Source organism: Microtus pennsylvanicus, chromosome 1 (genome assembly GCF_037038515.1).
Source record: "Microtus pennsylvanicus isolate mMicPen1 chromosome 1, mMicPen1.hap1, whole genome shotgun sequence".
In the NCBI taxonomy this organism is placed as follows: Eukaryota; Metazoa; Chordata; class Mammalia; order Rodentia; family Cricetidae; genus Microtus; species Microtus pennsylvanicus.
The window spans coordinates 99,817,823-99,839,263 of record NC_134579.1 but is presented as its reverse complement, the minus strand read 5'-3'; the positions used below and the strand labels follow the sequence as shown (position 1 = coordinate 99,839,263).

Below are 21,441 nucleotides of genomic sequence, written 5' to 3'. Positions count from 1 at the left end.
AGAGGAGATACCAGATCCCCTGGGACTTGAGTTAAAGGTTGTTGTAAGCCACATATGGGCGCTGGGAATTGAATCCAGGTCCTCTGCAAGAGCAATGAGCACTCTCAGCCACCGAGCCTTCTCTCCAGCCTGCTGCGTTTGCTTTGTGAGACAGGAAGTCGCTGTGTAGCCCAGGCTGACCACGAATTTACACTCTTCCCGTGCTCCTGAGCCCTGGACTGGCAGATGTGCGTTGTTCATGAGCGAGCCTTCTTTGCCTCTATTGTCGCAAAATTATGCTCATAATTGGTTTGTTTTAAGAACCAAACAAATTTATATTTGTAGAACATTTATTGAAATGTTCTACACACTAAACATTTTTGTGTATGTAATGAGGAATCAAGTTCCTAGGACTAATGAGATGGCCCAGTGGGTGGTGAAAGCTCCACTGTGCAAGTCACATGACCTGAGCTTGATGCTGAGAAACCATAAAAGAAAAAAAAAGCCGAATGTGCTGGTGTGCGCGTGTAATCACAGCAAGCCTGCGGTGAGACGGGCGTTAGACAGGAGGATCACCCAGAAGCTCACAGACCGCCTAGCTTGATGTTTATGGCGAGCAATAGAAACAAAAGAGATTTGGCCTCAACAAGGTCGAAGGAGAAAAGTGACGAACAAGAGTTGTTCCCTGATCTCCACATACATACCTGCCCTCACACATGCGTAACATGCACACACACACACACCCATAGCACATACACACACACACCCATAGCACATACACGCACAATTCCCACACTTATAACACATGCACACACACACAATCACACACCCATAGCACACACACACACTCACACTCAGTGCACACACAGTCAAACACTCATAACACACACACAATAACACACCATAGCACATACTATCTCACACACACAGTCATACACACATAGCGTGCACACACATTCATAATTATAATAGCAATAAAGAAAGCAAAGCTCTTAACCAGATATGGTGATACACACCATTGCAATCCTAGCACTTGGGAATCAGAGGTAGGAGGACCAAGAGTTCAAGGCCAGCCTCAACAATAGCTACATCTACTGAGGGAACTGGAGGTCAGGGGAGGGGGCTGCATGAGTCCCTGTCTCAAACAGACCAGTGAACAACAGCAGCAATAAAATTACAAAGCTTTGGTCACCTTTCCAGTCTAACCCACCCTTGATACGGCTTCTGCTCATAGACTCTCTTCTAGGCTAGGCTCCTCCTTCCACAGATTTCTGTCATGTTCATATCTGCAGACCCTTCACTTGCTTCTCTGTGTAGGGAATCTTCCTTACCTTGTTCACTTAGGATCCATAGTCATAGGGGGCTGGAGAGATGGCTCAGTGGTTAAGAGCATTGTCTGCTCTTCCAAAGGTCATAAGTTCAATTCCCAGCAACCACATGGTAGCTCACAACCATCTGTAATGAGGTCTGGTGCCCTCTTCTGGTCTGCAGACATACACACAGACAGAATATTATATACTGTATACATAATAAATAAATAAGTATTTTAAAAAAAAAGGATCCATAGTCATCGCCACAGTTCAACATGAGCTCCTCTCACCTCACTTCCTTTTTTAATTTTTAAAAATAATATATATATTAATTGTATATGTGTTATAATAATAACAACATATGTATGTTTTTTGAGACATGGTTTTACATACCCAGCTAAAGATGTTTCCTGAATTCACGAAGGAAACAAATGAAATGCAGTAATTATTTTAACTATGTCTATAATATGCTAGAATCAAATGATATTAGCCATGGTTGATTGAGAGGCAAATTGTCTTTTTATTTAATTTTTTGAGACAAGATTTCTCTGTGTAGCTCTGCTCTGGCTATCCTGGAACTCACTCTTTAGACCAGACTGGCCTTGAACTCACAGAGATCCTCCTACCTCTGCCTCCCTGAGTGTTGGGATTAAAGGTGTGCACTACCACTGCCCTGCTAACGAATTGCCTTCTAAATTAGCCAGATGCACCTTTTCCTGAAGCCAGAAAGAAATACACTATCTAACAACACCAGATCGACTTCAGATTCCCAATTTAGGCATAGCAAAACATGAAAGCCTCTCATCTGGAGACGTCATTCAGTGGTAGAGCTCCTACCTAGAATTTCCAGTGAGGGCTAGAGTCTGATTCAATAGTAGAGTACTTGTCTGGATTTGATCTCCAACACCAACAGAAGGGGGTGGAGATATCAGTACTAAGAATTGTTCTCCCCTCCCAGACCTCCTCCACCCCCCGTTTTCCTTTTATTCTCACATCTGCATTTTGGAGCATGAAGAAATACTGGCTCAGAGCGATGTCCCCTGTTTAGAGAGCACAGAGACAAACAGAGGGATCACTTGAGGAAATCTCAGTTTCCCAGCTCCTGAGTCACCTCTCTGCCCTATACTTCCCACCTCCCAGGGACACCTGGATCTGTCCCATCCAGGGATCCAGGTCTGAAGTCAGACACAGCTGGCTGTGGTAAGTGCCTGTCACCAGCAGAACCAATCAGGCAGCTTAACCCATCTACCTTTTGTCTGGGAAGGGTGAGTCTCTTTCATAGTTGAGTGTATTCGTTACTTTTTTGTTAGTTTGCTTGTTTTTGTTTCTCGATACAGGGTTTCTCTGTGTATCCCTGGCTGTGCTGGAACTCACTGTGTAGACCAGGCTGGCCTCAGACTCACAGAGATCCGCCTGCATCTGCCTCCTGAGTGCTGGGACCAAAGGTGTGCACCACCACCAAGTGGCTGTCTTGGTTACTTCTCTACTTCTGTGACAGAGTGGTAAGTGAGGAAGGCAGCTTAGAGAAGATGCTGGGCTTTTGCTTCCACAGGGTTAGAGACCGTGATGACCGAGCAGGACCATGCAGCAGGAGCAGCTGAGGGCTCACATCTGGAAACCTCAAAGTCCTCCACCCAGAGACAGACTTACTTTTGAGCCATACCTCCTAATGCTCCCCAAGCAGTCATCAACTGAGGAACAAGTACTCAAATGCCCAAATCTTATGGCAGACATATGATTCAACCCTCCACAGTGAGCATCTAGGAAGGGAAGACATCTCCAAGACCGTCACAGTTCCCTCTTCCAGCAGCAGGTGGGCATGTGTCGAATATCAATGTACTTATGTGCACATATACTAGCACACGCAAACACATAAACCTGGACACATGGGTCACCTAAAGTCTCTGCGACACTCTGAGCTATCAAGGTCATTCCTTAACTGTTAATCTCAAAATTAATATGTCAATGGTTCCAGGGACCCACAAGAACCTAGGGACTTTCAAGAAAATGGATTTTGTGTGCATGTGTGTTGATCTGTGTTTATGCACTCAAGTGTTCAATTGCACATGCACATTGTGTGTGTGTGTGTGTGTGTGTGCATGAAGGACAGAGGTCAAAGTCTAATGTCTTTTTCAGTCATCTTTTACCTTATTTTTTGAGATAGGATCTCTCATTGAACCCAGGGAGCATGGATTCAGTGAGACTGGTCAGCCTGCAAGTCCCTTGGAATCCTCCTCTGTCTACCTGCCCCCCACCGTCGGGTTACAAGCTGCCACACTTGGATCTTAGATGAGAGCTAAGGATCCAAACTTGGGTCCTAGCGCTTGGCCAGCTGGACCATGTCAACTTCTCTTTTCTCTTCTGTGCTTTCGTTCTTTCTTTCTGAGGTAAGGTTTCTCTGAGTCCTACATAGCACAGCTCTCTTCAAACTTACTATCCTGCCACCGCCTCCAAAATGTTGCAAAGACACGTATCTGCCACTACCCCTGGCAAAGAGCAGGACTTCTTGGTGAATGATTTTAGACAACAGGCATCTGGGTAGGGAGGTGGAGCAAGGCTCACTAGAGTGCTGGGAGAAGGAGAAATAATCTTTCTTCCCCAGGTAAGAGCAAACCGGCTAGTTATTCATTACCAAATGGCCAACCCTGAAAATGTACCTACAAGTAACATACAGACAGAACAGGTTATATTTAAGGGTATATACTTATATACTTAAAAAAGAGGCCATGGACTTGAAAGAGCAAGGAGAGGTATAGAGAAGGGTCTAGAAAGGGAAAAAGGAAAGGATGCAATGTATTAGAATCTCAGCTGGGCGGTGGTGGCGCACGCCTTTAATCCCAGCACTTGGGAGGCAGAGACAGGCGGATCTCTGTGAGTTCGAGACCAGCCTGGTCTACAAGAGCTAGTTCCAGGACAGGCTCCAAAACCACAGAGAAACCCTGTCTCGAAAAACCAAAAAAAAAAAAAAATTTAGAATCTCAAAGATGAATGAAACAAAAATGGGTTTGCTGGGCTGGCCAAGTGCCTACAGGTAAACGTGTGCACACCTATGCTATATTGTCTGCTATGAACAAGGTCAAGGACCTGGGGAATCGTGGCAGGAAAAGACGAAAGGGAAGGGGCTGGAGGCATGGACCAGTTGGCAGAGTTCACATCTAATATGCATAAAACCCCGGGTTCCATCCCCTGAGCTTCGCAAACTGGGGTGCTAGTTAGCATAAACGCAATCCTAGCACTCCAGGTAGGTCGAGGAAGGAGATCCCAAGTTCAAAGTCATCCTCAGATACAGTGAGTTTGAGCCTAACCTTTGCTACATGAGACCCTGACCTAAATAGGAGAAAATAAACCCCTTGTTATGACACCTGAGGCAAAGGCAGGTGGGTCTCTGGAGTTTGAGGCCAGTCTGCTCTACAAAATAAATCAATAAGCCCAAAGACAAAGGTGGTAAGACGGGGAGAGATGGAGAGACATACTCCTCTAGTCCCTCTATCCTCCCATCTCCCCATCTCTCTATGTTTACATTTAGGCTGAATGTGGCAGACACTGGTTCAGGAGTCTGGGGGATGAACACCTTTGGCGACCGCTCCTTCAATTGCATTCTTTTAAAAAAAATTAAAAAATAAAAAACACTAAAGAAGCGGGGGTCCCATGCCATCATGGGGTCCGTCACCCTAGGGAGTCCGAGTCTCCATCTCTTTCCTGCTTTCTCTGTGTCTTGAGCCAGTCTCTAGGGTTCTTGTTGTCTGACCCTCACCCCCTCCCAAACTCGGCACGAAGAAGCGGCTGCCCCTTTAAAGCAACGGCCCCCAGCCGGGTTATTGTCTCTCTCCATAACCAATCGGCCGCGCCGTTGGGGGCGGGGATCCAGCCTCCTGATTGGCCGCCGCTGCTCTTCGCCCCGCCCGGGATCCCGGGAGCTGTCCGGCCGTCTCGGTGCTGATCCCGCCGCCGCCCACGGGCCGCGAGCCGCGTAGAGAGGGCACTATGAGCGGGGGCGTCTACGGCGGAGGTGAGCCGGCCTGCGGTACCGGGTTCTCGGCCTGGTCTACAGCCCTGCGTCCCGAACCCGCGCGTCCCAAGCCCTGAGCATCCCTGGGCCTGTCACCTCCGTACTGCATCAGGTCCAGCCTGAGGTTTGGGTCTCCCACTACTTCTGCTTTCCATCCTCCTGGGGCTCCCAAGCGTGCACTGCCTCCCGGCCCCTGGACCTTTCTTTTCCCTGCCAGGCCACTAGGCAAGAGGGAACTTTGGTGGCTTTGACCCTCCACTTTCAGAACGCGCCGAAGTCCAGGTGGATTTCCCACCTACTCCATGCTGAAGTTCAAACTGTGGCTATACCCCCAGACTCCTCTCCAAGCTATGTAGGGGGACAATTTGGGAAGGGATCTCCTCACACACCTGTCTCCTTGTACAGATGAGGTGGGAGCGCTCGTCTTTGACATTGGTTCCTTCTCAGTCCGAGCTGGGTACGCTGGGGAGGACTGCCCCAAGGTGAGCCTTCCAGTCCCCTCTCCAAATCCCTGGGGCTGGGACACCCTCTGCCGGGCGGGTCGGCCTACAAACAAACTTGCACAGTTCATTCCAAATCGCTCACTTGAGTGGAGCCAGGGGAGGAAGCCGAAGGTGGCTGAGGGCATTGAGTGCAGTTGGAGGGAACTGGACAAGGGACTAGAAGGGGGCGATCCAGCTGGGCATGGTAGCACTCCTTTAATCCCAGCACTCGGGAGGCAGAGACATGCGGATCTCTTTAAATTTGAGATCAGCCTGGTCTACAAAGAAAGTTGCTTCATAGCGACACCCTGTCTCCAAGAAAGGAAGGAATAACCTGGCTGCCCGCTCATGTTCCTCATTGCCAGGCTGACTTCCCCACCACTGTGGGGCTGCTGGCCGCAGAAGAGGGGGGCGGGCTGGAGCTGGAGGGGGAGAAAGAGAAGAAAGGGAAGATTTTTCACATCGACACCAATGCCCTGCACGTGCCTCGGGATGGAGCAGAGGTCATGTCGCCCCTCAAGAACGGCATGAGTAAGGGCCCCACCCACCACCTGGGAGCCACCCCACACGTGGTTACCGATCTCCATACCCAAAGAGTCTTGCTTGCTCCTGCCCAAGTCCCAGAACCTCCTCATGGCCCTACAGGGATCTCAGACCAGGGCCCCCTAGAATTCTGGAACTTAAGGGAGGGGGTGCTTGTCAGCTGAAGTCGGACTCACCTACCTCTAGACTTGACCTCCCTCCCTCCTTTACTTCCTGTCTCTGACCCTTGCCTTCCTTCCTACCTTCCCATCTGTCTCTCCACGCTGGTCCTCTGCCCCTAGTTGAGGACTGGGAGTGCTTCAGAGCCATCCTGGATCATACCTACAGCAAACATGTCAAGTCCGAGCCCAACCTGCACCCGGTACTCATGTCGGAGGCTCCGGTGAGTGGCTCAGCCAGACCACATCTGACCCTGGATCCCTGGTGACACACTGTCCTCCATCACCTCTAGCTTGGAGCCGCCACTCTCAGTCACTTCGCCTTCCTTTCCAGAATTTTCTTTCTCACCCTATCATTTTCAACCACATGCCTTCCTCCCTGGCTTATTTTCCATTCCCTCCTCCTCTCTTCCAGCTCCATCCACTCCATTGCTCCATTGTTGTTCACGCAGTCTTAAATTTCTGGTCAATGTTATATATACACATATTACCAGTGTAGCTAATATATACATATATTACCGGTGGAGTATGCTTTCTTGGCATGTACAAGGCTCTGGGTTCAAACTCTACTACTTACTGAAGGAAAAAAAGGTTTAGACTGTAATCCCAGTGCTCAGGAGGTAGAAGCAGGAGTATCAGCAATCCAAGGTCATCTTCAACTACATAATGAGTTCCAGGACCACATAAAGAGACTCAGTTTCAAAAATACACTGATTTCCTTGTATATATTTTTTGTTGTTGAAAATTTCACACATGCATATAATGTTTTTTATTAAATACAGCCCATCCCCCCTTCCCTTGTTTCTTCTACCACTTTTGTCTCCCAACTTCCTGTGCTTTAAAAAAACAAACAGCCAAACAAACAAACAAACAAAAAAGACTGAGTCCACTCAGTAGCATCTCTGTGTGCACGGGGTAAGACCAGCGAGTCTCACCCTGAAGAAAGCTGTCTCTCCCTCTCCCACAGCCATCAATCAACAATTGCTCCGCAGTTAGGGGTGGGGCTTTGTGAGTCACTCCCTCAGCCATGCTGGAATTTCAGTTGACTTTTTGGGTTTTGTTTTTGTTTTTTTTCATATGTTGGTTTTTTTAAGACAGGGTTTTTCTGTAGCTTTAGAGCCTGTCCTGGAACTCACTCTGTAGAGCATGCTGGCCTTGAGCTCACAGAGATCCACCTGTCTCTGCCTCCCGAGTGCTGGGATTAAAGGCATGCGCCACCACCACCCTGCTTCATATGTGATATATATATATATATATATATATATATAGTTTTTATGTTTTATTTGTTTGTGTTGAGGGAGAGGTCAGAGGGCAACTTGCAAGATTCAATTCTCTCCTTCCACCACGTGAGCTCTGGGACTGAAGTCAAGTTGTCAGACTTGGTGGCAAGCGTCTTTACCTGCTGGCTCCTCTTACCATCCCCGTGTGTTTGCTTTTGAGACAATGTCTTCCTCTGTAGCTCATACTGGCGTCAAACTTGAGATCCTCCTGCCTCAGACTCCTGGAGTGCTGAGCTTACTGGTGGACACTATCGGGATCCACTCCTTCCATATCTCTAAGCCCCACACTTGAATGACTACATTAATGATTTAATGCATTTTTGTGCATTTGTGTGTACATTGACTTTTCTGTGTATGTACCACATGCACACATGCATGCGGTGCCATGGAAGCCAGAAGAGGGCATCGGATCCTCTGAAATCAATGGCAGCTGTGAGCCGTCCATTGTGGGGGCTGGGAACTGAACTCAGGGCCCCACCAACAGCAGCAAGTCCTCTCAGCCCCGGAACCAGCTCTCCAGTCCCTTTCTGTTCATTTGAAAATAATTTAAAATAATTGCATTTTAAAATTAATTTTGTTTTAATTTCACATGTGTGTTTAGGAGTGGGGGAAGTGAGTGTCACGGTGAAGGTTCCCACCTCCCAGCTTTTAGGTCTCCAGGACTGAGCTCAGCCTGTTTTGCTGGGCCATCATGTCTACTCTGTGTTTGTTTTATTTTATGCATCATCCAAGGGTTTTCTACTATGGAAGATGAATATTTAGCTCTTTCTCTCCCCAACTGGTTATATCATAAGTGTGTTCCCACCTTTAAGTATAATTACATTCTGTTCTTAAAACAAACAAAGAAAAAAAACAGCTGTGTAGGTAGTGCCCGTATTTAATTCCAGCACTCAGGAGGCAGAGGCAGTGAGATCTCTGTGAGGTCGAGGCCAGCCTGGTCTACAAATCAAGTTACAGAACAACTAGAGCTGTAACTCAGAGAAATCCTGTCTCAATTTTTTTTAAAAAAAAATCTGAGTTTATCCTCTTTTATAGCAGGCTAAAAGGGCTGAGTAAGGAATAAAAGCATGGTTACTTTTGCATTCTTATGCAACTTTTGTCTTCCCCAGATTATTGTGGTTTTTATTTTACTTGAATTTTATTTATCAGGATAACCCTAAGTTACCCATCCGATATCTATGTATTTTCTCAACACTAATTCCATGATATATTCTATTAATTTAGTCTCATTGAAGAAATCTCTTTCAGAGTCTATTCTGCTTTGGCTTAAAATCGAGAAATAAAGCCAGGTGTTGGTGACACATGCCTTTAATCCCAGCACTCAGGAGGTAGAGGCAGGTGGATCTCTATGAGTTCGAGGCCAGCCTGATCTATAGGGCAAGTTCCAGGATAGGCTCCAAAGCTACACAGAGATATCCTGTCTTGGAAAAAAAATCAGTAAATAGCTGTTATACTAACATTTTCCTCCCGCATTACCTAGAAGGGTCTCTGTGTTTCTTCTGAGAAAGTGTGTGTATCTATTGAGTCCTTTTCTTGCTTCACTTCTTTGTTCTCATAGAGCAGGTCCCTCAGTAACCTTACAGGAAGGATTTCTTTTGAGACTTTGTATCATACTCCAAGTTGGAAGCCACTTTTCATCAGATCTTGAAATCATTGCCTTCTGCTGTCCTTGAACATCTACTGTTTTATTGAGACACCTAGAACCATTTTACTGGGGTTTTCCCCCCAAAAGTAGTTAGTTTTCACTCCATCCTAAGTATTGTGAAGCTTCACCATGATATGTAATAATGCTTACTTCATTAATGAATGAAATTAATATCTCATTAATTATTCTGGAAGCCATTAGGCAGGGCGGTGGTGCCCCATGCCTTTAAACCCAGCACTTAGAAGGCAGAGGCAGGTGGATCTCTGTGAGTTCTAGGCCAGCCTGGTCTACAAGAGCGAGTTCCAGGACAGCCAGGGCAACACAGAGGAATCCTGTCTTGAAAAACAAAGAAACAAACAAAAACACAGAAAAGAATTGTTCTGGAAACCTTTGACTTTCAGTTAAGTGAAAAAAAATTATGTCATTTTCTTACATTTGTGTGTATCTGTGTTTCGTGTGTGTGTGTGTGTGTGTGTGTGTGGTCATCAGGCTTGGCGGTAATCACCCATTGGCCCACTGAATAGCAAGTTTTAAATTGTGTTTTTACTATTTCCTTTTACTCCATTGCCTTTGTTTCCCACTTTGGGAAACCCATTACTTATCGTTTGCAGCCCCTGAACGGGTCCCCTAATTTTCTTGTATCTTCCCTTGTTCTTCATCATGACCTTTCCCTCTAATTTTCAAGGCGTTGTCTCATCCAACCATTTGATTGTGTTGATCCTATCTGCTCCTGGATCCTTAATCCAACCATTTGACTGTGTTGGTCCTATCTGCTCCTGTCTCCTTAATCTCTACAAAACTCTTCTACTCTCCATGAATCTTCTTTTTAATTCCTTTCCTCTTTTTAGATGGCTGGTGTCTGAAAACATTGGAAGACTATTTTTATTGTCCTGGGGAGATGCTGGCTATTGGAATTAGGGTGTCAAGAATTTTAGGCAAAAGCCCTACCACTGGGACACATCCCTGTGAATGCTCTTTTTTTTTTTTGGAGCATCTTGTTCTTGTTTCTTGGGTCCAGTATCGTGTTCATTTACTAAAGATGTCACTAATTTGTTGTTAAGAATCTTCCTTCTCCTACACTGTTTTTCCTGCCATATTTAAACATCCATCTTATTTTGGAAGATGCAAGTGGGTTGCCTGCTTTTGTTTAAAAGTGGTACGTTAAAAGAAAGAGAGAGAGATAGATAGAGAGAGAGAGAGAGAGAGAGAGAGACGATTCCTGTGTAAGGAGAATGGGGCTCTCTTTGCTATGGGACTGTTTTACGGGAAGCTTTTGAGGGAAATCTCTGCTTTGGCATTTTTATAAATTTTTTAATTAAATTGGAAAATTTTAGATTTTTAAAAGTTATTTTATGTGTATGAGTGTTTTGTATGTATGTATGTATGCATGTATGTCTGTGTATCACATGTGTGCCTGGTGTCCTTGGCGGTCAGAAGAGGGTATCAGATCCCCTGAGACTGGAGTTACCACTGGTTGTGAGCTGCCATGAGAGTACTAGGAATTGAACCCAGGTCCCCTGCAAGAACAACAAGTGCTTCTGTGTGCTGAACTAACCCTCCAGCCCTAAATTACATTTTAATTAAGTTAACTAATTTATTGTTGTTGTTGTTGCTGTTGTTGTTAATTTGTTTTTTGGGACAGGGTTTCAGTGTGTAACAGGCCTGGCTGTCCTAGAACTCGCTCTGTAGATCAGACTGGCCTTGAACTCACAAAGATCCACCAGCCTCTACCTCCCAATTGCTGGGACTAAAAGCGTTTGCTACCACTGCCCAGCTTATTTATTATTTTGATTTTAAAAATAATTGTTTTATTTTATAAGATTATTTAAATTATTTTTAAGTCATATGTATGCAGATGTGTCCATGTCTGGGTAAGCTCACATGTGTACAAATTCCCATGGAGGCCAGAAGACATCAAATCCCCTGGAGCTGGAGTTATAGCTGACTGTGAGCTGTCCCATGTGGGTTCTGGGAACCAAACGTGGGTCCTCTGCAAGAGCAGCAGACACTCTTAACAGATGAGCCATCTCTCCAGCCCATTTTTAATGTGATGTCACTGTTACCTACTTCTATGCCAGAGATGTCTCTGGTTGCCTGTTTCTTGGATCCTCGTGAAGGCAAGGAATAGGGGGGGTTCTCAAAATCCATGGTATTGCTCAGTTCTCGGTATGATATCTGTCAAGGGTCCCACCAGTTCAGGGACCCTCAGATTGACTCTTTGAAGAATCAGCTAGGGAGCTTGAGTGGAGAACAGCCCAAGGACATAGAATCTGATAAACAGTTTAGGGACTTATTACTTAAATAATAATTACTGTGTGATCTGGAACTCATTATGTAACCTGAGTTAGGCCCAAAGTCACTATCCTTCTGCCTCAGTTTCCTCAGTGCTGGGATTACAGGAATGTACCACCACACCTGGATGCTTCTGTCCCTATACAGATAGCTGCTCAGGATAGTTGATGAAGATAGAATCACACAATATGACTTCTGTGTCACTGTTCTTCTGGGGAGGAGATTGATGCTAAGAGGCTGGTGTGCTAAGCATGCCTTCTACCATGGAGCTGCATGTCTGCTGCATGCACCGGTGTTTGTTTACTTGGCATATTTTATGTTCTGCTGCATGCACCGGTGTTTGTTTACTTGGCATATTTTATGTTCTGCTGCATGCACCGGTGTTTGTTTACTTGGCATATTTTATGTTATCCATGCCGTAATACTTGCCAGCATTTTATTTTTGTTGTGGGTGAATATCATTCCCCTTCAAAGACAAACCACAGTTTACATATCCAGCCACCCATTCGCGTGTCCATCCACCAGTTCTTGGGAAAGGTGTTGCTACTGGCACTTGCGTGCCAAGATTTCCTCTAGTGCTTGTGTGCACTTTTTTAAAAAGATTGTTTGTCTTATTGTATCTGTTATTAGCCTTTAGCCTACGTGTGTGTGTATCGTAGGTGTGCCTGGGGCCTGTGGATGCTAGACGGGAACATAGGATCCCTATAGAGCCTACATGTATGTGTGTGTCGTGGGTGTGCATGGGGCCTGTGGATGGTAGGAGAGAGCATAGGATCCCTATAGAGCCTACATGTATGTGTGTGTGTCGTGGGTGTGCCTGGGGCCTGTGGATGCTAGACAGGAACATAGGATCCCTATAGAGACTACATGTATGTGTGTGCATCATGGGTGTGCCTGGGGCCTGTGGATGGTAGGAGAGAGCATAGAATCCCTATAGATCGTCGTGAGCCTCTGTAGGATCCCTATAGATCATTATGTGTGTCCATAGGATCCCTATAGATCGTCTTGAGCCTCTGTAGGATCCCTATAGATCATTGTGTGTCCATAGGATCCCTATAGATCATTATGTGTGTCCATAGATCCCTATAGATCGTTGTGAGCCTCCGTAGGATCCCTATAGATCATTGGTGTCCATAGGATCCCTATAGATCATTGTGAGCCTCCGTAGGATCCCTATAGATCATTGTGTGTCCATAGGATCCCTATAGATCGTCGTGAGCCTCCGTAGGGTCCCTATAGATCATTGTGAGCCTCCGTAGGATCCCTATAGATTGTTGTGAACCTCCACGTTTGTGCTGGGAAGAAAATCTGTGTCCTCAGCAAGAGCAGCAAGTGTGCTTATCAACTGATCCTTTTGTTTTCATTTCTTTTGTGGATATAACCAGGACTGGACTCACTGGGTCTTGTGGAGCTTCTCTATTGTACATTTTAAGGGACCAACAACTACATTCTGCAATGGCTGAACCCTTTTACAGCCCTACCAGAAATGAGAACTTTCCAATTCCTCAATAGCTTGCTGCTTTCTAGTTTTTGCACGGGGGGGGGGGTGGACATTTATTGTGTATGTCTGTTAGCACCTGGGTGCCTCGGCACACACATGGGGGTCAGAGGGCAGCTTGCAGGAACGGGTTCTCCATCCGCCATGTGGATCCTGGGGATTGAACTCAGGCCACCGGGCTTGGCAGCAAAGCACTTTCACCAGCTGGGCCGTCTCAGCAGCCCTGCCTTTCTGGTTTTTAATTACCAACATTGCCTGTGTAGGTGCGAAGCAGGACCTCATTATGCTCCTGATTAGCATTTCTCCAGTGACTAATGACGCCGGATTTGCATTTCCCTAGTGGCGCATCTCTCCTTGTGCTTGGTGGCTTTTGTAGGTTTCTGTCTTTTAAAAATGGCTCTGTTTTCTCTGGGATTTTGGGAGGTGGAAAATTAGATATTTGTATTCAGTCTCCCGTTGTTCCCCAGAAACCATCTTCTCCTGCATCCTGGCGTCTGAGGTAATTAGGATGGGGGTGGAAGCCTGGAAGCAGCTGAGGTGTGGAGGGCAGGGACTCCGGATCCAGCCCTGTCCAGAACTCCTGTGTGGGACCAGGGCTGTAGCTCAGTTGGTAGAGACCGGGCTAGCATGCAAGAGACTGTGGCTTCCACTCCTGACACCACAAAATCTGCACGCCCACAATCCACAATCCCAGTACCCTGGAGGTGGAGGCAGGAGGATCAAAAGGTCAAGAACATCCTCAACTAAGTATCAAGTTCAAGGCCACCCTGGGCTTTATCTGAAAACCAACCAACGAACAAAAACCAGGGAGGTGGCTCAGTTGGTGAAGTATTTGGCCCCAGAAGCGTGAGGACCTGACTTCAATCCGCAGCACCCATGTAAAAAGCTGAGTGCAGCAACAGAGCCCTGTAACCCCAGCTCTGAGGAGATGAGATGAGAGATTCCCTGGAGTTTGCTGGCTAGCAAGCCTAGCTGAATTGGTGCGCTCCAAGTTCAATGAGAGCCCTTGCCTCAAAACCTAAGGTGGAGAGAAGTTGAGGAGGACACCTTGTTCTACTTCTGGCCTCCCCGTGCATACGCACAGAGGGACAGACAGATCCACGCACACATGCACACACTAAATAAATAAATATTGGAATAGATAATAATGGGAATATTGGGGTAAATAATAAATCAATGGGAAAATCACATTCTTACCCAGGCATGGTGGGGTGTACCTGTTACACCAACACTTGGAAGACCCTAACAGGAAGAGCAACAATTTGAAGCAAGTTTGGGCTACACAGCTAGATCTTGTGTCAAAATAAAGTACGAAACAAAAGAGGGCTGAGGCCACAAGTCAATCATACAGTGCTTGTCTTGTATGCACCAGGCCACTGGTTGTAATCCCAGAACGACAAACAACAATCCGATAAAGTTCCTTACAGTCTTACCTTGTAAAGTTGTATGTGGACCAAGGTCCCTGACCTGTTTCCTAGCCTAAGCTGTGTGTATATACTTATGTCCATGCATGTGTGTCTGTAGGTTTGCATACGTATGTGTGAAATGTATGTGAATGTGTGTATGGGAGTGTTTCCATCTCTGTGCATGTTTGTATCTGGGACTCCATGTGTATCAGTTTACACACATACTGTGTGGGGATGTCTGTATATGTGTGTTTGTTCCTATGATCGTATCTGTTGCTGGACATGCCTGTGCACATATGCATACACACACTCACATACTCTCACACGGACACGCACACGACACTCTGGCAGTGCCTCCATCTGCTCTCCTCCACCCCTGTGCTCTCTCCACAGTGGAACACTCGGGCCAAGCGGGAGAAGCTGACGGAGCTGATGTTTGAGCAGTACAACATTCCTGCCTTCTTCTTATGCAAGACAGCTGTGCTCACCGCGTATCCTATGCTGGACCAGCTCTGCTGGGTGGAGGGCCAGGGTGGGGTGTGTGTGAGATGAGCTGAGTGGTGTGGTGCTGGGCCTGGTTCCCTGGAGATCACTATCTTGGGTGGGAAGACACGTCTCTGCACCTTACTAGTGCAGAAAGCCCCATAGGCTAAAGGCTTGGGGCTGTGGGGAGGGGAGCAGGTCAATGGCCCTTCCCTATTCCATAGGTCAATCTCAGCAGGAGGAGTTGGGCCAAGTAAACATCAGGGACTCACTGGGACTGGACACACAGGGAAAGGACGTGGCATGGAGGTGGCTTCTTCCCAAATGGCCAGTTTAGGCCATCGTCTTTTTTACAGAATCAGTGGTACACTGAACTCTCTGCTAGGTATGGGGTGACAGGGACCTCAGTTCTAGGAGTCCACAGGACACAGGACCACATACACCTGGAACCCCAGTAGTCAGACGGCTTAATGAGATGAATATTCAAGGCCTGTGCTACTGAAACCAAGAACAAGGGGCTTAGGAATATGGCCCTGTTGGCCTACCATGTCTGAGGCCCTGGTCCCCAGCTCCATGGAAACTGGATTAGGAAATACAGACCTGTAATTCCAGCACTTGGGAGACCAAGGCAGGATGGTTGTCTTTAGTTTAAGGCCAGTCTGAGCTACACAATGAGTTCCAGGCTAGACTGGACTACATAGTGAGACGTGTGTGTGTGTGTGTGTGTGTGTGTGTGTGTGTGTGTGTGTGTGTTGGGGGCCTGGAGCAATGGCTTGGCAGTTGAGAGTACATGCTGTTCCTGTAGGGGACCTGGATTTGATTTCCAGTCCCCACATGGGACAGCTCAGCCATTAAAGCAATTACCACTCAAATATGAAGACCAGAGTCTGGGTTCTCAGAAACCCACATATATGCCTGGTGGGCATGATGGCACAGTCTCGTAAATACAGCCTCAGGAGGTGGCAGCCAGCAAGAGTAGCTACATCAGGGAGCTCTGAATTTAATTGAGAGCACTTTCCCGAACGAATAAGTTGGAAGCGTGACCAAGGATGACTCTTGACATGAACCTTGGGCCTATGCATAAACACACACATGTACATGTGCACATGTGTGTACACACACACACACACACGTACCCATATGCAAAAAAACTGAAAAAAGAAAATAAAAGTAAATCAAAGGCAGTATTTACAGACTAGGATTGACTGAGGAAACAGAGAGGGATCAAGGCCTGACCCAAGTCTAGACTCTCTCACTGTCTGCTACTGTCTCTTTGACCCATCCCATGGCAGCTTTGCAAATGGACGTTCCACAGGCCTGGTGCTGGACAGCGGGGCCACCCATACTACAGCCATCCCAGTACACGATGGCTATGTCCTCCAGCAAGGTAGGACCTTGTCGGGGCACCAGGGCGGCCTGGGGAAGCCAGGTTCTGACGCCGTCTCTTCTTTCAGGCATTGTCAAGTCACCCCTGGCAGGGGACTTCATCTCCATGCAGTGCCGGGAGCTCTTCCAGGAGATGGCTATTGATATCATCCCTCCTTACATGATCGCAGCTAAGGTAGGACCTCTGCTTCTCCCTACCTTCACTTCCCTGTCTCTGTCCCCTCAAGGCCGGTCAGCTGCAGAGAGGGCAGGCAGCTGCTAGGGAGGCAGATGTGCCAATGGGCTGGCCAAGTGCCAGCTGGGGAAGGACGCTCAAAGACTGTGTCCTCACAGGAGCCTGTGCGGGAGGGAGCTCCCCCAAACTGGAAGAAGAAGGAGAAGCTACCCCAAGTCTCCAAGTCCTGGCATAACTACATGTGCAATGTGAGGCTGGAGCTGAGAAAAGCCCCCTGCCCCCGCCCCCGCCCCCGCCCCTGCCAGCCCCTGGTCCTCCACTGCATCACTAGAGGAGGGGAGGGCATGACCCCGCCCCTGCCAGCCCCTGGTCCTCCGCTGCATCACTAGAGGAGGGGAGGGCATGACCCCGCCCCTGCCAGCCCCTGGTCCTCCGCTGCATCACTAGAGGAGGGGAGGGCATGACCGTGGGTGGACTGGAGCTGGGGAAACGGGGGCTCGAGATGGAGACAGGGGGCGGCCAGACCTCACCCCTCCCTGCTTCTCAGGAGGTGATCCAAGACTTCCAGGCCTCGGTGCTGCAGGTGTCGGACTCCCCTTACGATGAGCAGTGAGTAGGACTGAGCACTACGGGAGGGAAAGGGGGCACAACTGGTACTGGGCATACTGAAGTTCCTGTAATATCAGCACTCAGGGAGGTCGAGGCAGGAGCATGGAGAGTCCCAGGTCAGCCTGTCTTACAGAGCAGGGGGAGGGCGCTGGGATTATAGCTCAGGTTACCTGGTACATGCAAAGCGGGGGAGGGGCGCTGGGATTATAGCTCAGGTTACCTGGTACATGCAAAGCGGGGGAGGGGCGCTGGGATTATAGCTCAGGTTACCTGGTACATGCAAAGCGGGGGAGGGGCGCTGGGATTATAGCTCAGGTTACCTGGTACATGCAAAGCGGGGGAGGGGCGCTGGGATTATAGCTCAGGTTACCTGGTACATGCAAAGCGGGGGAGGGGCACTGGGATTATAGCTCAGGTTACCTGGTACATGCAGAGCGGAGGAGGGGCACTGGGATTATAGCTCAGGTTACCTGGTACATGCAAAGCGGGGGAGGGGCGCTGGGATTATAGCTCAGGTTACCTGGTACATGCAAAGCGGGGGAGGGGCACTGGGATTATAGCTCAGGTTACCTGGTACATGCAAAGCGGGGGAGGGGCGCTGGGATTATAGCTCAGGTTACCTGGTACATGCAAAGCGGAGGAGGGGCACTGGGATTATAGCTCAGGTTACCTGGTACATACAGAGCTCCAGCTTGCGTCCTCAGCATCACATCTACAGATTTTGGTGGTACAAGCTTGATACCCAGCACTTGGGAGTCAGAGACAGGAGGAAGAAGAGTTCAAGGCCAGCCTCTGCCACTTACTGAGTTGGAGGCATGCCTGGGCTATATGAGATGCCCCAAAGGTGGGGAGGGGCAGAACTGTGGTTCATGGGAGCCTCTCGAGTGCCCACCTAGCAGACCTGCATGAGCACGCCAGACAGACTTCTTCTCTCTTGGGCAGGGTGGCCGCACAAATGCCCACCGTGCACTATGAAATGCCCAATGGCTACAACACAGACTACGGTGCTGAGAGACTTCGGATCCCTGAGGGCCTGTTTGATCCTTCCAATGTGAAGGTTTGGCTGGGTGCTGGGTGCTGATTGGGGTGGGGCTAGCTGGAATCTTGAATCCAGAGGTGTGGTGGGGGAGTCTGGGAAAGATGACAGGGGTTTGGGTGAAATGGAGGCAGAGTCCCCAGAGTTCACATCACCTTTGTCCCCAGGGCCTGTCTGGGAACACCATGCTAGGAGTGGGCCACGTGGTTACCACCAGCATCGGCATGTGTGACATTGACATTCGCCCGGTGAGACCAGGACCTAAGGCTGGGTGAAGGGGCCGAGGGCTAACCTGGGGAAAGGGAAGGATGCTATCCTCAGGCTCGCCCTTCTCTCTGCTCCCAGGGTCTCTACGGCAGTGTCATTGTCACTGGCGGCAACACTCTGCTCCAGGGCTTCACAGACAGGCTTAATCGGGAGCTTTCCCAGAAGACCCCACCGGTAAGAGCCCACCCTACCCCACCCCACTCAGGGCACCTGGATTCCAACCCTGGCTTAGCTCTTCGAACCCCAAATCCCTCCTGATTCCCCTACATGGGAATGCTCAGAGCCCTGCCTCTGTGGCTTCCTCCTGCCTACCTTGTCCGTCCCCAAGATCTAGATGCTCGTTTTCCCCAACTCCTTCTCCCCTACCAGAGCATGCAGCTGAAGCTCAGTTTCCCCAACCCCTTTCCCCCACCAGAGCATGCAGCTGAAGCTCAGTTTCCCCAACCCCTTTCCCCCACCAGAGCATGCAGCTGAAGCTCAGTTTCCCCAACCCCTTTCCCCCACCAGAGCATGCGCCTGAAACTCATCGCCAGCAACAGCACCATGGAGCGCAAGTTCAGCCCCTGGATCGGGGGCTCCATCTTGGCCTCACTGGTGAGAGAGGGAAGGGACACACCACTGAGTATTTGGAGAGAAGACCCTGAAGGTTGTCCATTTTATTCAACAACACGTACCTATTCACACCTGTAATCCCAGCAGTAGAGAGGCGAGGCGGGAGGATTTCAAGATCCAGCTAGTCTGGCCTACATAGCAAGGCCCTGTCACTAGAGAACAAACTGGGCTGTCATTCCTCAGGTGCCTTCCACCTCATTTGTCGAGGCTGAGACCCTCACTGTTCCAGAAGTCACGGATTCAACTAGGCTGGCTACCCAGTAGACTCGAATTCTGTCCCATATCCTGACACCGGGATTACAGCACAGACACTTTTTACAGGGGTTCTGGAGACCGAACTCAGGTCCTTGTGCTTGTAAAGCCAGTACTTTACTGACTGAGACATAACCCCAGCCCTGAAAAAGAAAAAAATTGGTTTTGGAGAGAGTGCAATCAATGAGAGCTCCCCAAAGTCTAGGGGCCTCTTTGGGGTACAAATTGGGAAGCAGAGGGACCGAAGGCAGAGAGATTGGTGAGGATCTGGTTTTGGTGAGGCAGCCATGGTCAGCAGTGAGCAGCGGGGACATCCTGGAATTGGGGATAGAAGAGTGGTTCAATGATAACAGTGTGTCACGCATGAATCTTCCCATGGTATGTCCTGGGATCTGTGGCATGACCAAGGGGAATAAGCAGAGTGAGCCTCAGGGATGTGCCTGTCTCTGCCTCCCTAGTACTAGGGATGCCCAGGGGTTTTTTGTTTTTGTTTTGTTTCATTTTCTTTTTTTAATGTGGGTTTGGGGGATAGAATTCATGTTCTCAGCTACACAGAGTTCAAGGCCAGCCTTGCTGTATGAGAGCCTGTTGAAAGAAAGGGGGGGGGTCTGGGGGATGGAAACAGAAGGGGAAAGAGAAAGGAAAAAGAAGAGAAGGAAAGTGAAGTAACGGGAAAAGAAGGGGGAGGGCGGTAACGGGAAGGGATGGCAAGATAGAGGAAGAAAGGGGAGGGAGGGGAGGAGACTGGAGAGGAAGGGAGAGGAGGGGTGAGGCAAGACCAAAGGAGAATAGATCTGGGCAAAGCCTACAGGAAGACGGTGAGTTCCGTTATGGGCACAGAAAGTTTAAGGTCAAGGGTATTCAGCAGGAAGTAGCCAAGAGACAGCTGGGTGTCTGACCCAGGAGTGGCAGGGACGAATGAGGTCACCCCAGAAGGCTACTCCGTGAGCTGGAGACACCAACGTTCAGGTGGAAGCAGAGCAGCCCTCTGTGAGAACTCAGTGAGACCCTTCGTCAAAATAAAAGCCAGGGCGGAGAAGATGGCTCAGTAGGACAGAGTGAAAGCATTTGTCTATAATCTCTGCGCTCTTATCCCAAAATGGGAGGAGATAGGAGCAGCTCCGGAAGCTGACAGGTCATCTAGCCTCCAAACAGAGTGACAAAGGAGAGACCCTGCCTCAAAGTGGAAAGGACTGACACCAAGGTGTCCTCCATATGTACATGTAGGCCAGTCATCGCACATGCAAAGACAGGCACATATACATAGGAACCAAGAATTTTTAGTCCCCCAGTAAGGGGCTGGGTGTGGCTCAGTGGTAGAGCACCTGCCTAGAATCCCCCAGTGAGGGGCTGGGGTGTGGCTCAGTGGTAGAGCACCTGCCTAGAATCCCCCAGTGAGGGGCTGGGGCGTGACTCAGTGGTAGAGCACCTGCCTAGAATCCCCCAGTGAGGGGCTGGGGTGGCTCAGAGGTAGAGCACCTGCCTAGAATCCCCCAGTGAGCAGGTGGAGATGTAGCTCCTCCGTGCTAGAGCTGCCTAAAATTACTCCCAGAAAGGAGGAGATATGTAGGCGAGAGATGCATGCAGGTAAGGAGGAAGAACGGGCGTGGGGGTGTAGAGGGGCGACGCCAGGGCTATTCTGACAGCTTATGTCGCCGCTTTCTCCCAGGGCACGTTCCAGCAGATGTGGATCTCCAAGCAGGAATACGAAGAGGGCGGGAAGCAGTGCGTGGAGCGGAAGTGCCCCTGAGGTCGACCCCTCCCCCTCCGCAAATACCCACCCACCCCCTCCACAGCGTTGTGGGGAGACGGATGCCAGAGGGGCGTTCTATCAGCCAGGCCTCCAAAAGCGCTGAACCCTCCATCTCCCATTGCCCTCTCCTCTCTTACCTACATCTTCTTAGACTGTGATGTTTCTGAGTTGAAATAAGTTAAAAAAAAAGTTTTAAGAAAATAAAAAGAGTTTGATCTTCTTGGGGATAGGAAGTGGGTCGCGGGGGTCTGGTGAGAAGTCACAGC

General features: G+C 48.8%; 1 protein-coding gene across 4 annotated transcripts; it reads left to right on the top strand.

Annotated features, from left to right (window-relative positions):
• Window positions 1-5,184: 5,184 nt before the first annotated feature.
• Actl6b (actin like 6B) lies at window positions 5,185-21,382 on the top strand. Of its 4 annotated transcripts, none has more exons than XM_075957011.1 (14): window positions 5,185-5,298; window positions 5,704-5,780; window positions 6,146-6,311; window positions 6,605-6,705; window positions 14,996-15,093; window positions 16,378-16,472; window positions 16,540-16,646; window positions 16,805-16,894; window positions 17,194-17,255; window positions 18,198-18,312; window positions 18,459-18,539; window positions 18,637-18,732; window positions 19,066-19,152; window positions 21,092-21,382. In XM_075957011.1, the coding sequence occupies exons 1-14, from the start codon at window positions 5,274-5,276 to the stop codon at window positions 21,170-21,172; spliced, it is 1,281 nt and encodes a 426-aa protein (XP_075813126.1). In that variant the 5' UTR covers window positions 5,185-5,273; the 3' UTR covers window positions 21,173-21,382. The 4 variants fall into 4 exon arrangements, with proteins under 4 accessions (XP_075813126.1, XP_075813131.1, XP_075813136.1 ...); XM_075957016.1 differs by having other exon boundaries at window positions 5,185-5,422; XM_075957018.1 differs by lacking the exons at window positions 5,185-5,298; window positions 6,146-6,311.
• Window positions 21,383-21,441: the final 59 nt, after the last annotated feature.

What these genes read in the sequence shown, in the direction of transcription:
- Actl6b (XM_075957011.1), top strand. Translation starts at nt 5,274, where the DNA reads ATGAGCGGGGGCGTCTACGGCGGAG. An exon ending in CGGGGGCGTCTACGGCGGAG is followed by an intron (nt 5,299 to 5,703) that starts GTGAGCCGGCCT and finishes CTCCTTGTACAG; the next exon opens with ATGAGGTGGGAGCGCTCGTC. An exon ending in CTGGGGAGGACTGCCCCAAG is followed by an intron (nt 5,781 to 6,145) that starts GTGAGCCTTCCA and finishes CCTCATTGCCAG; the next exon opens with GCTGACTTCCCCACCACTGT.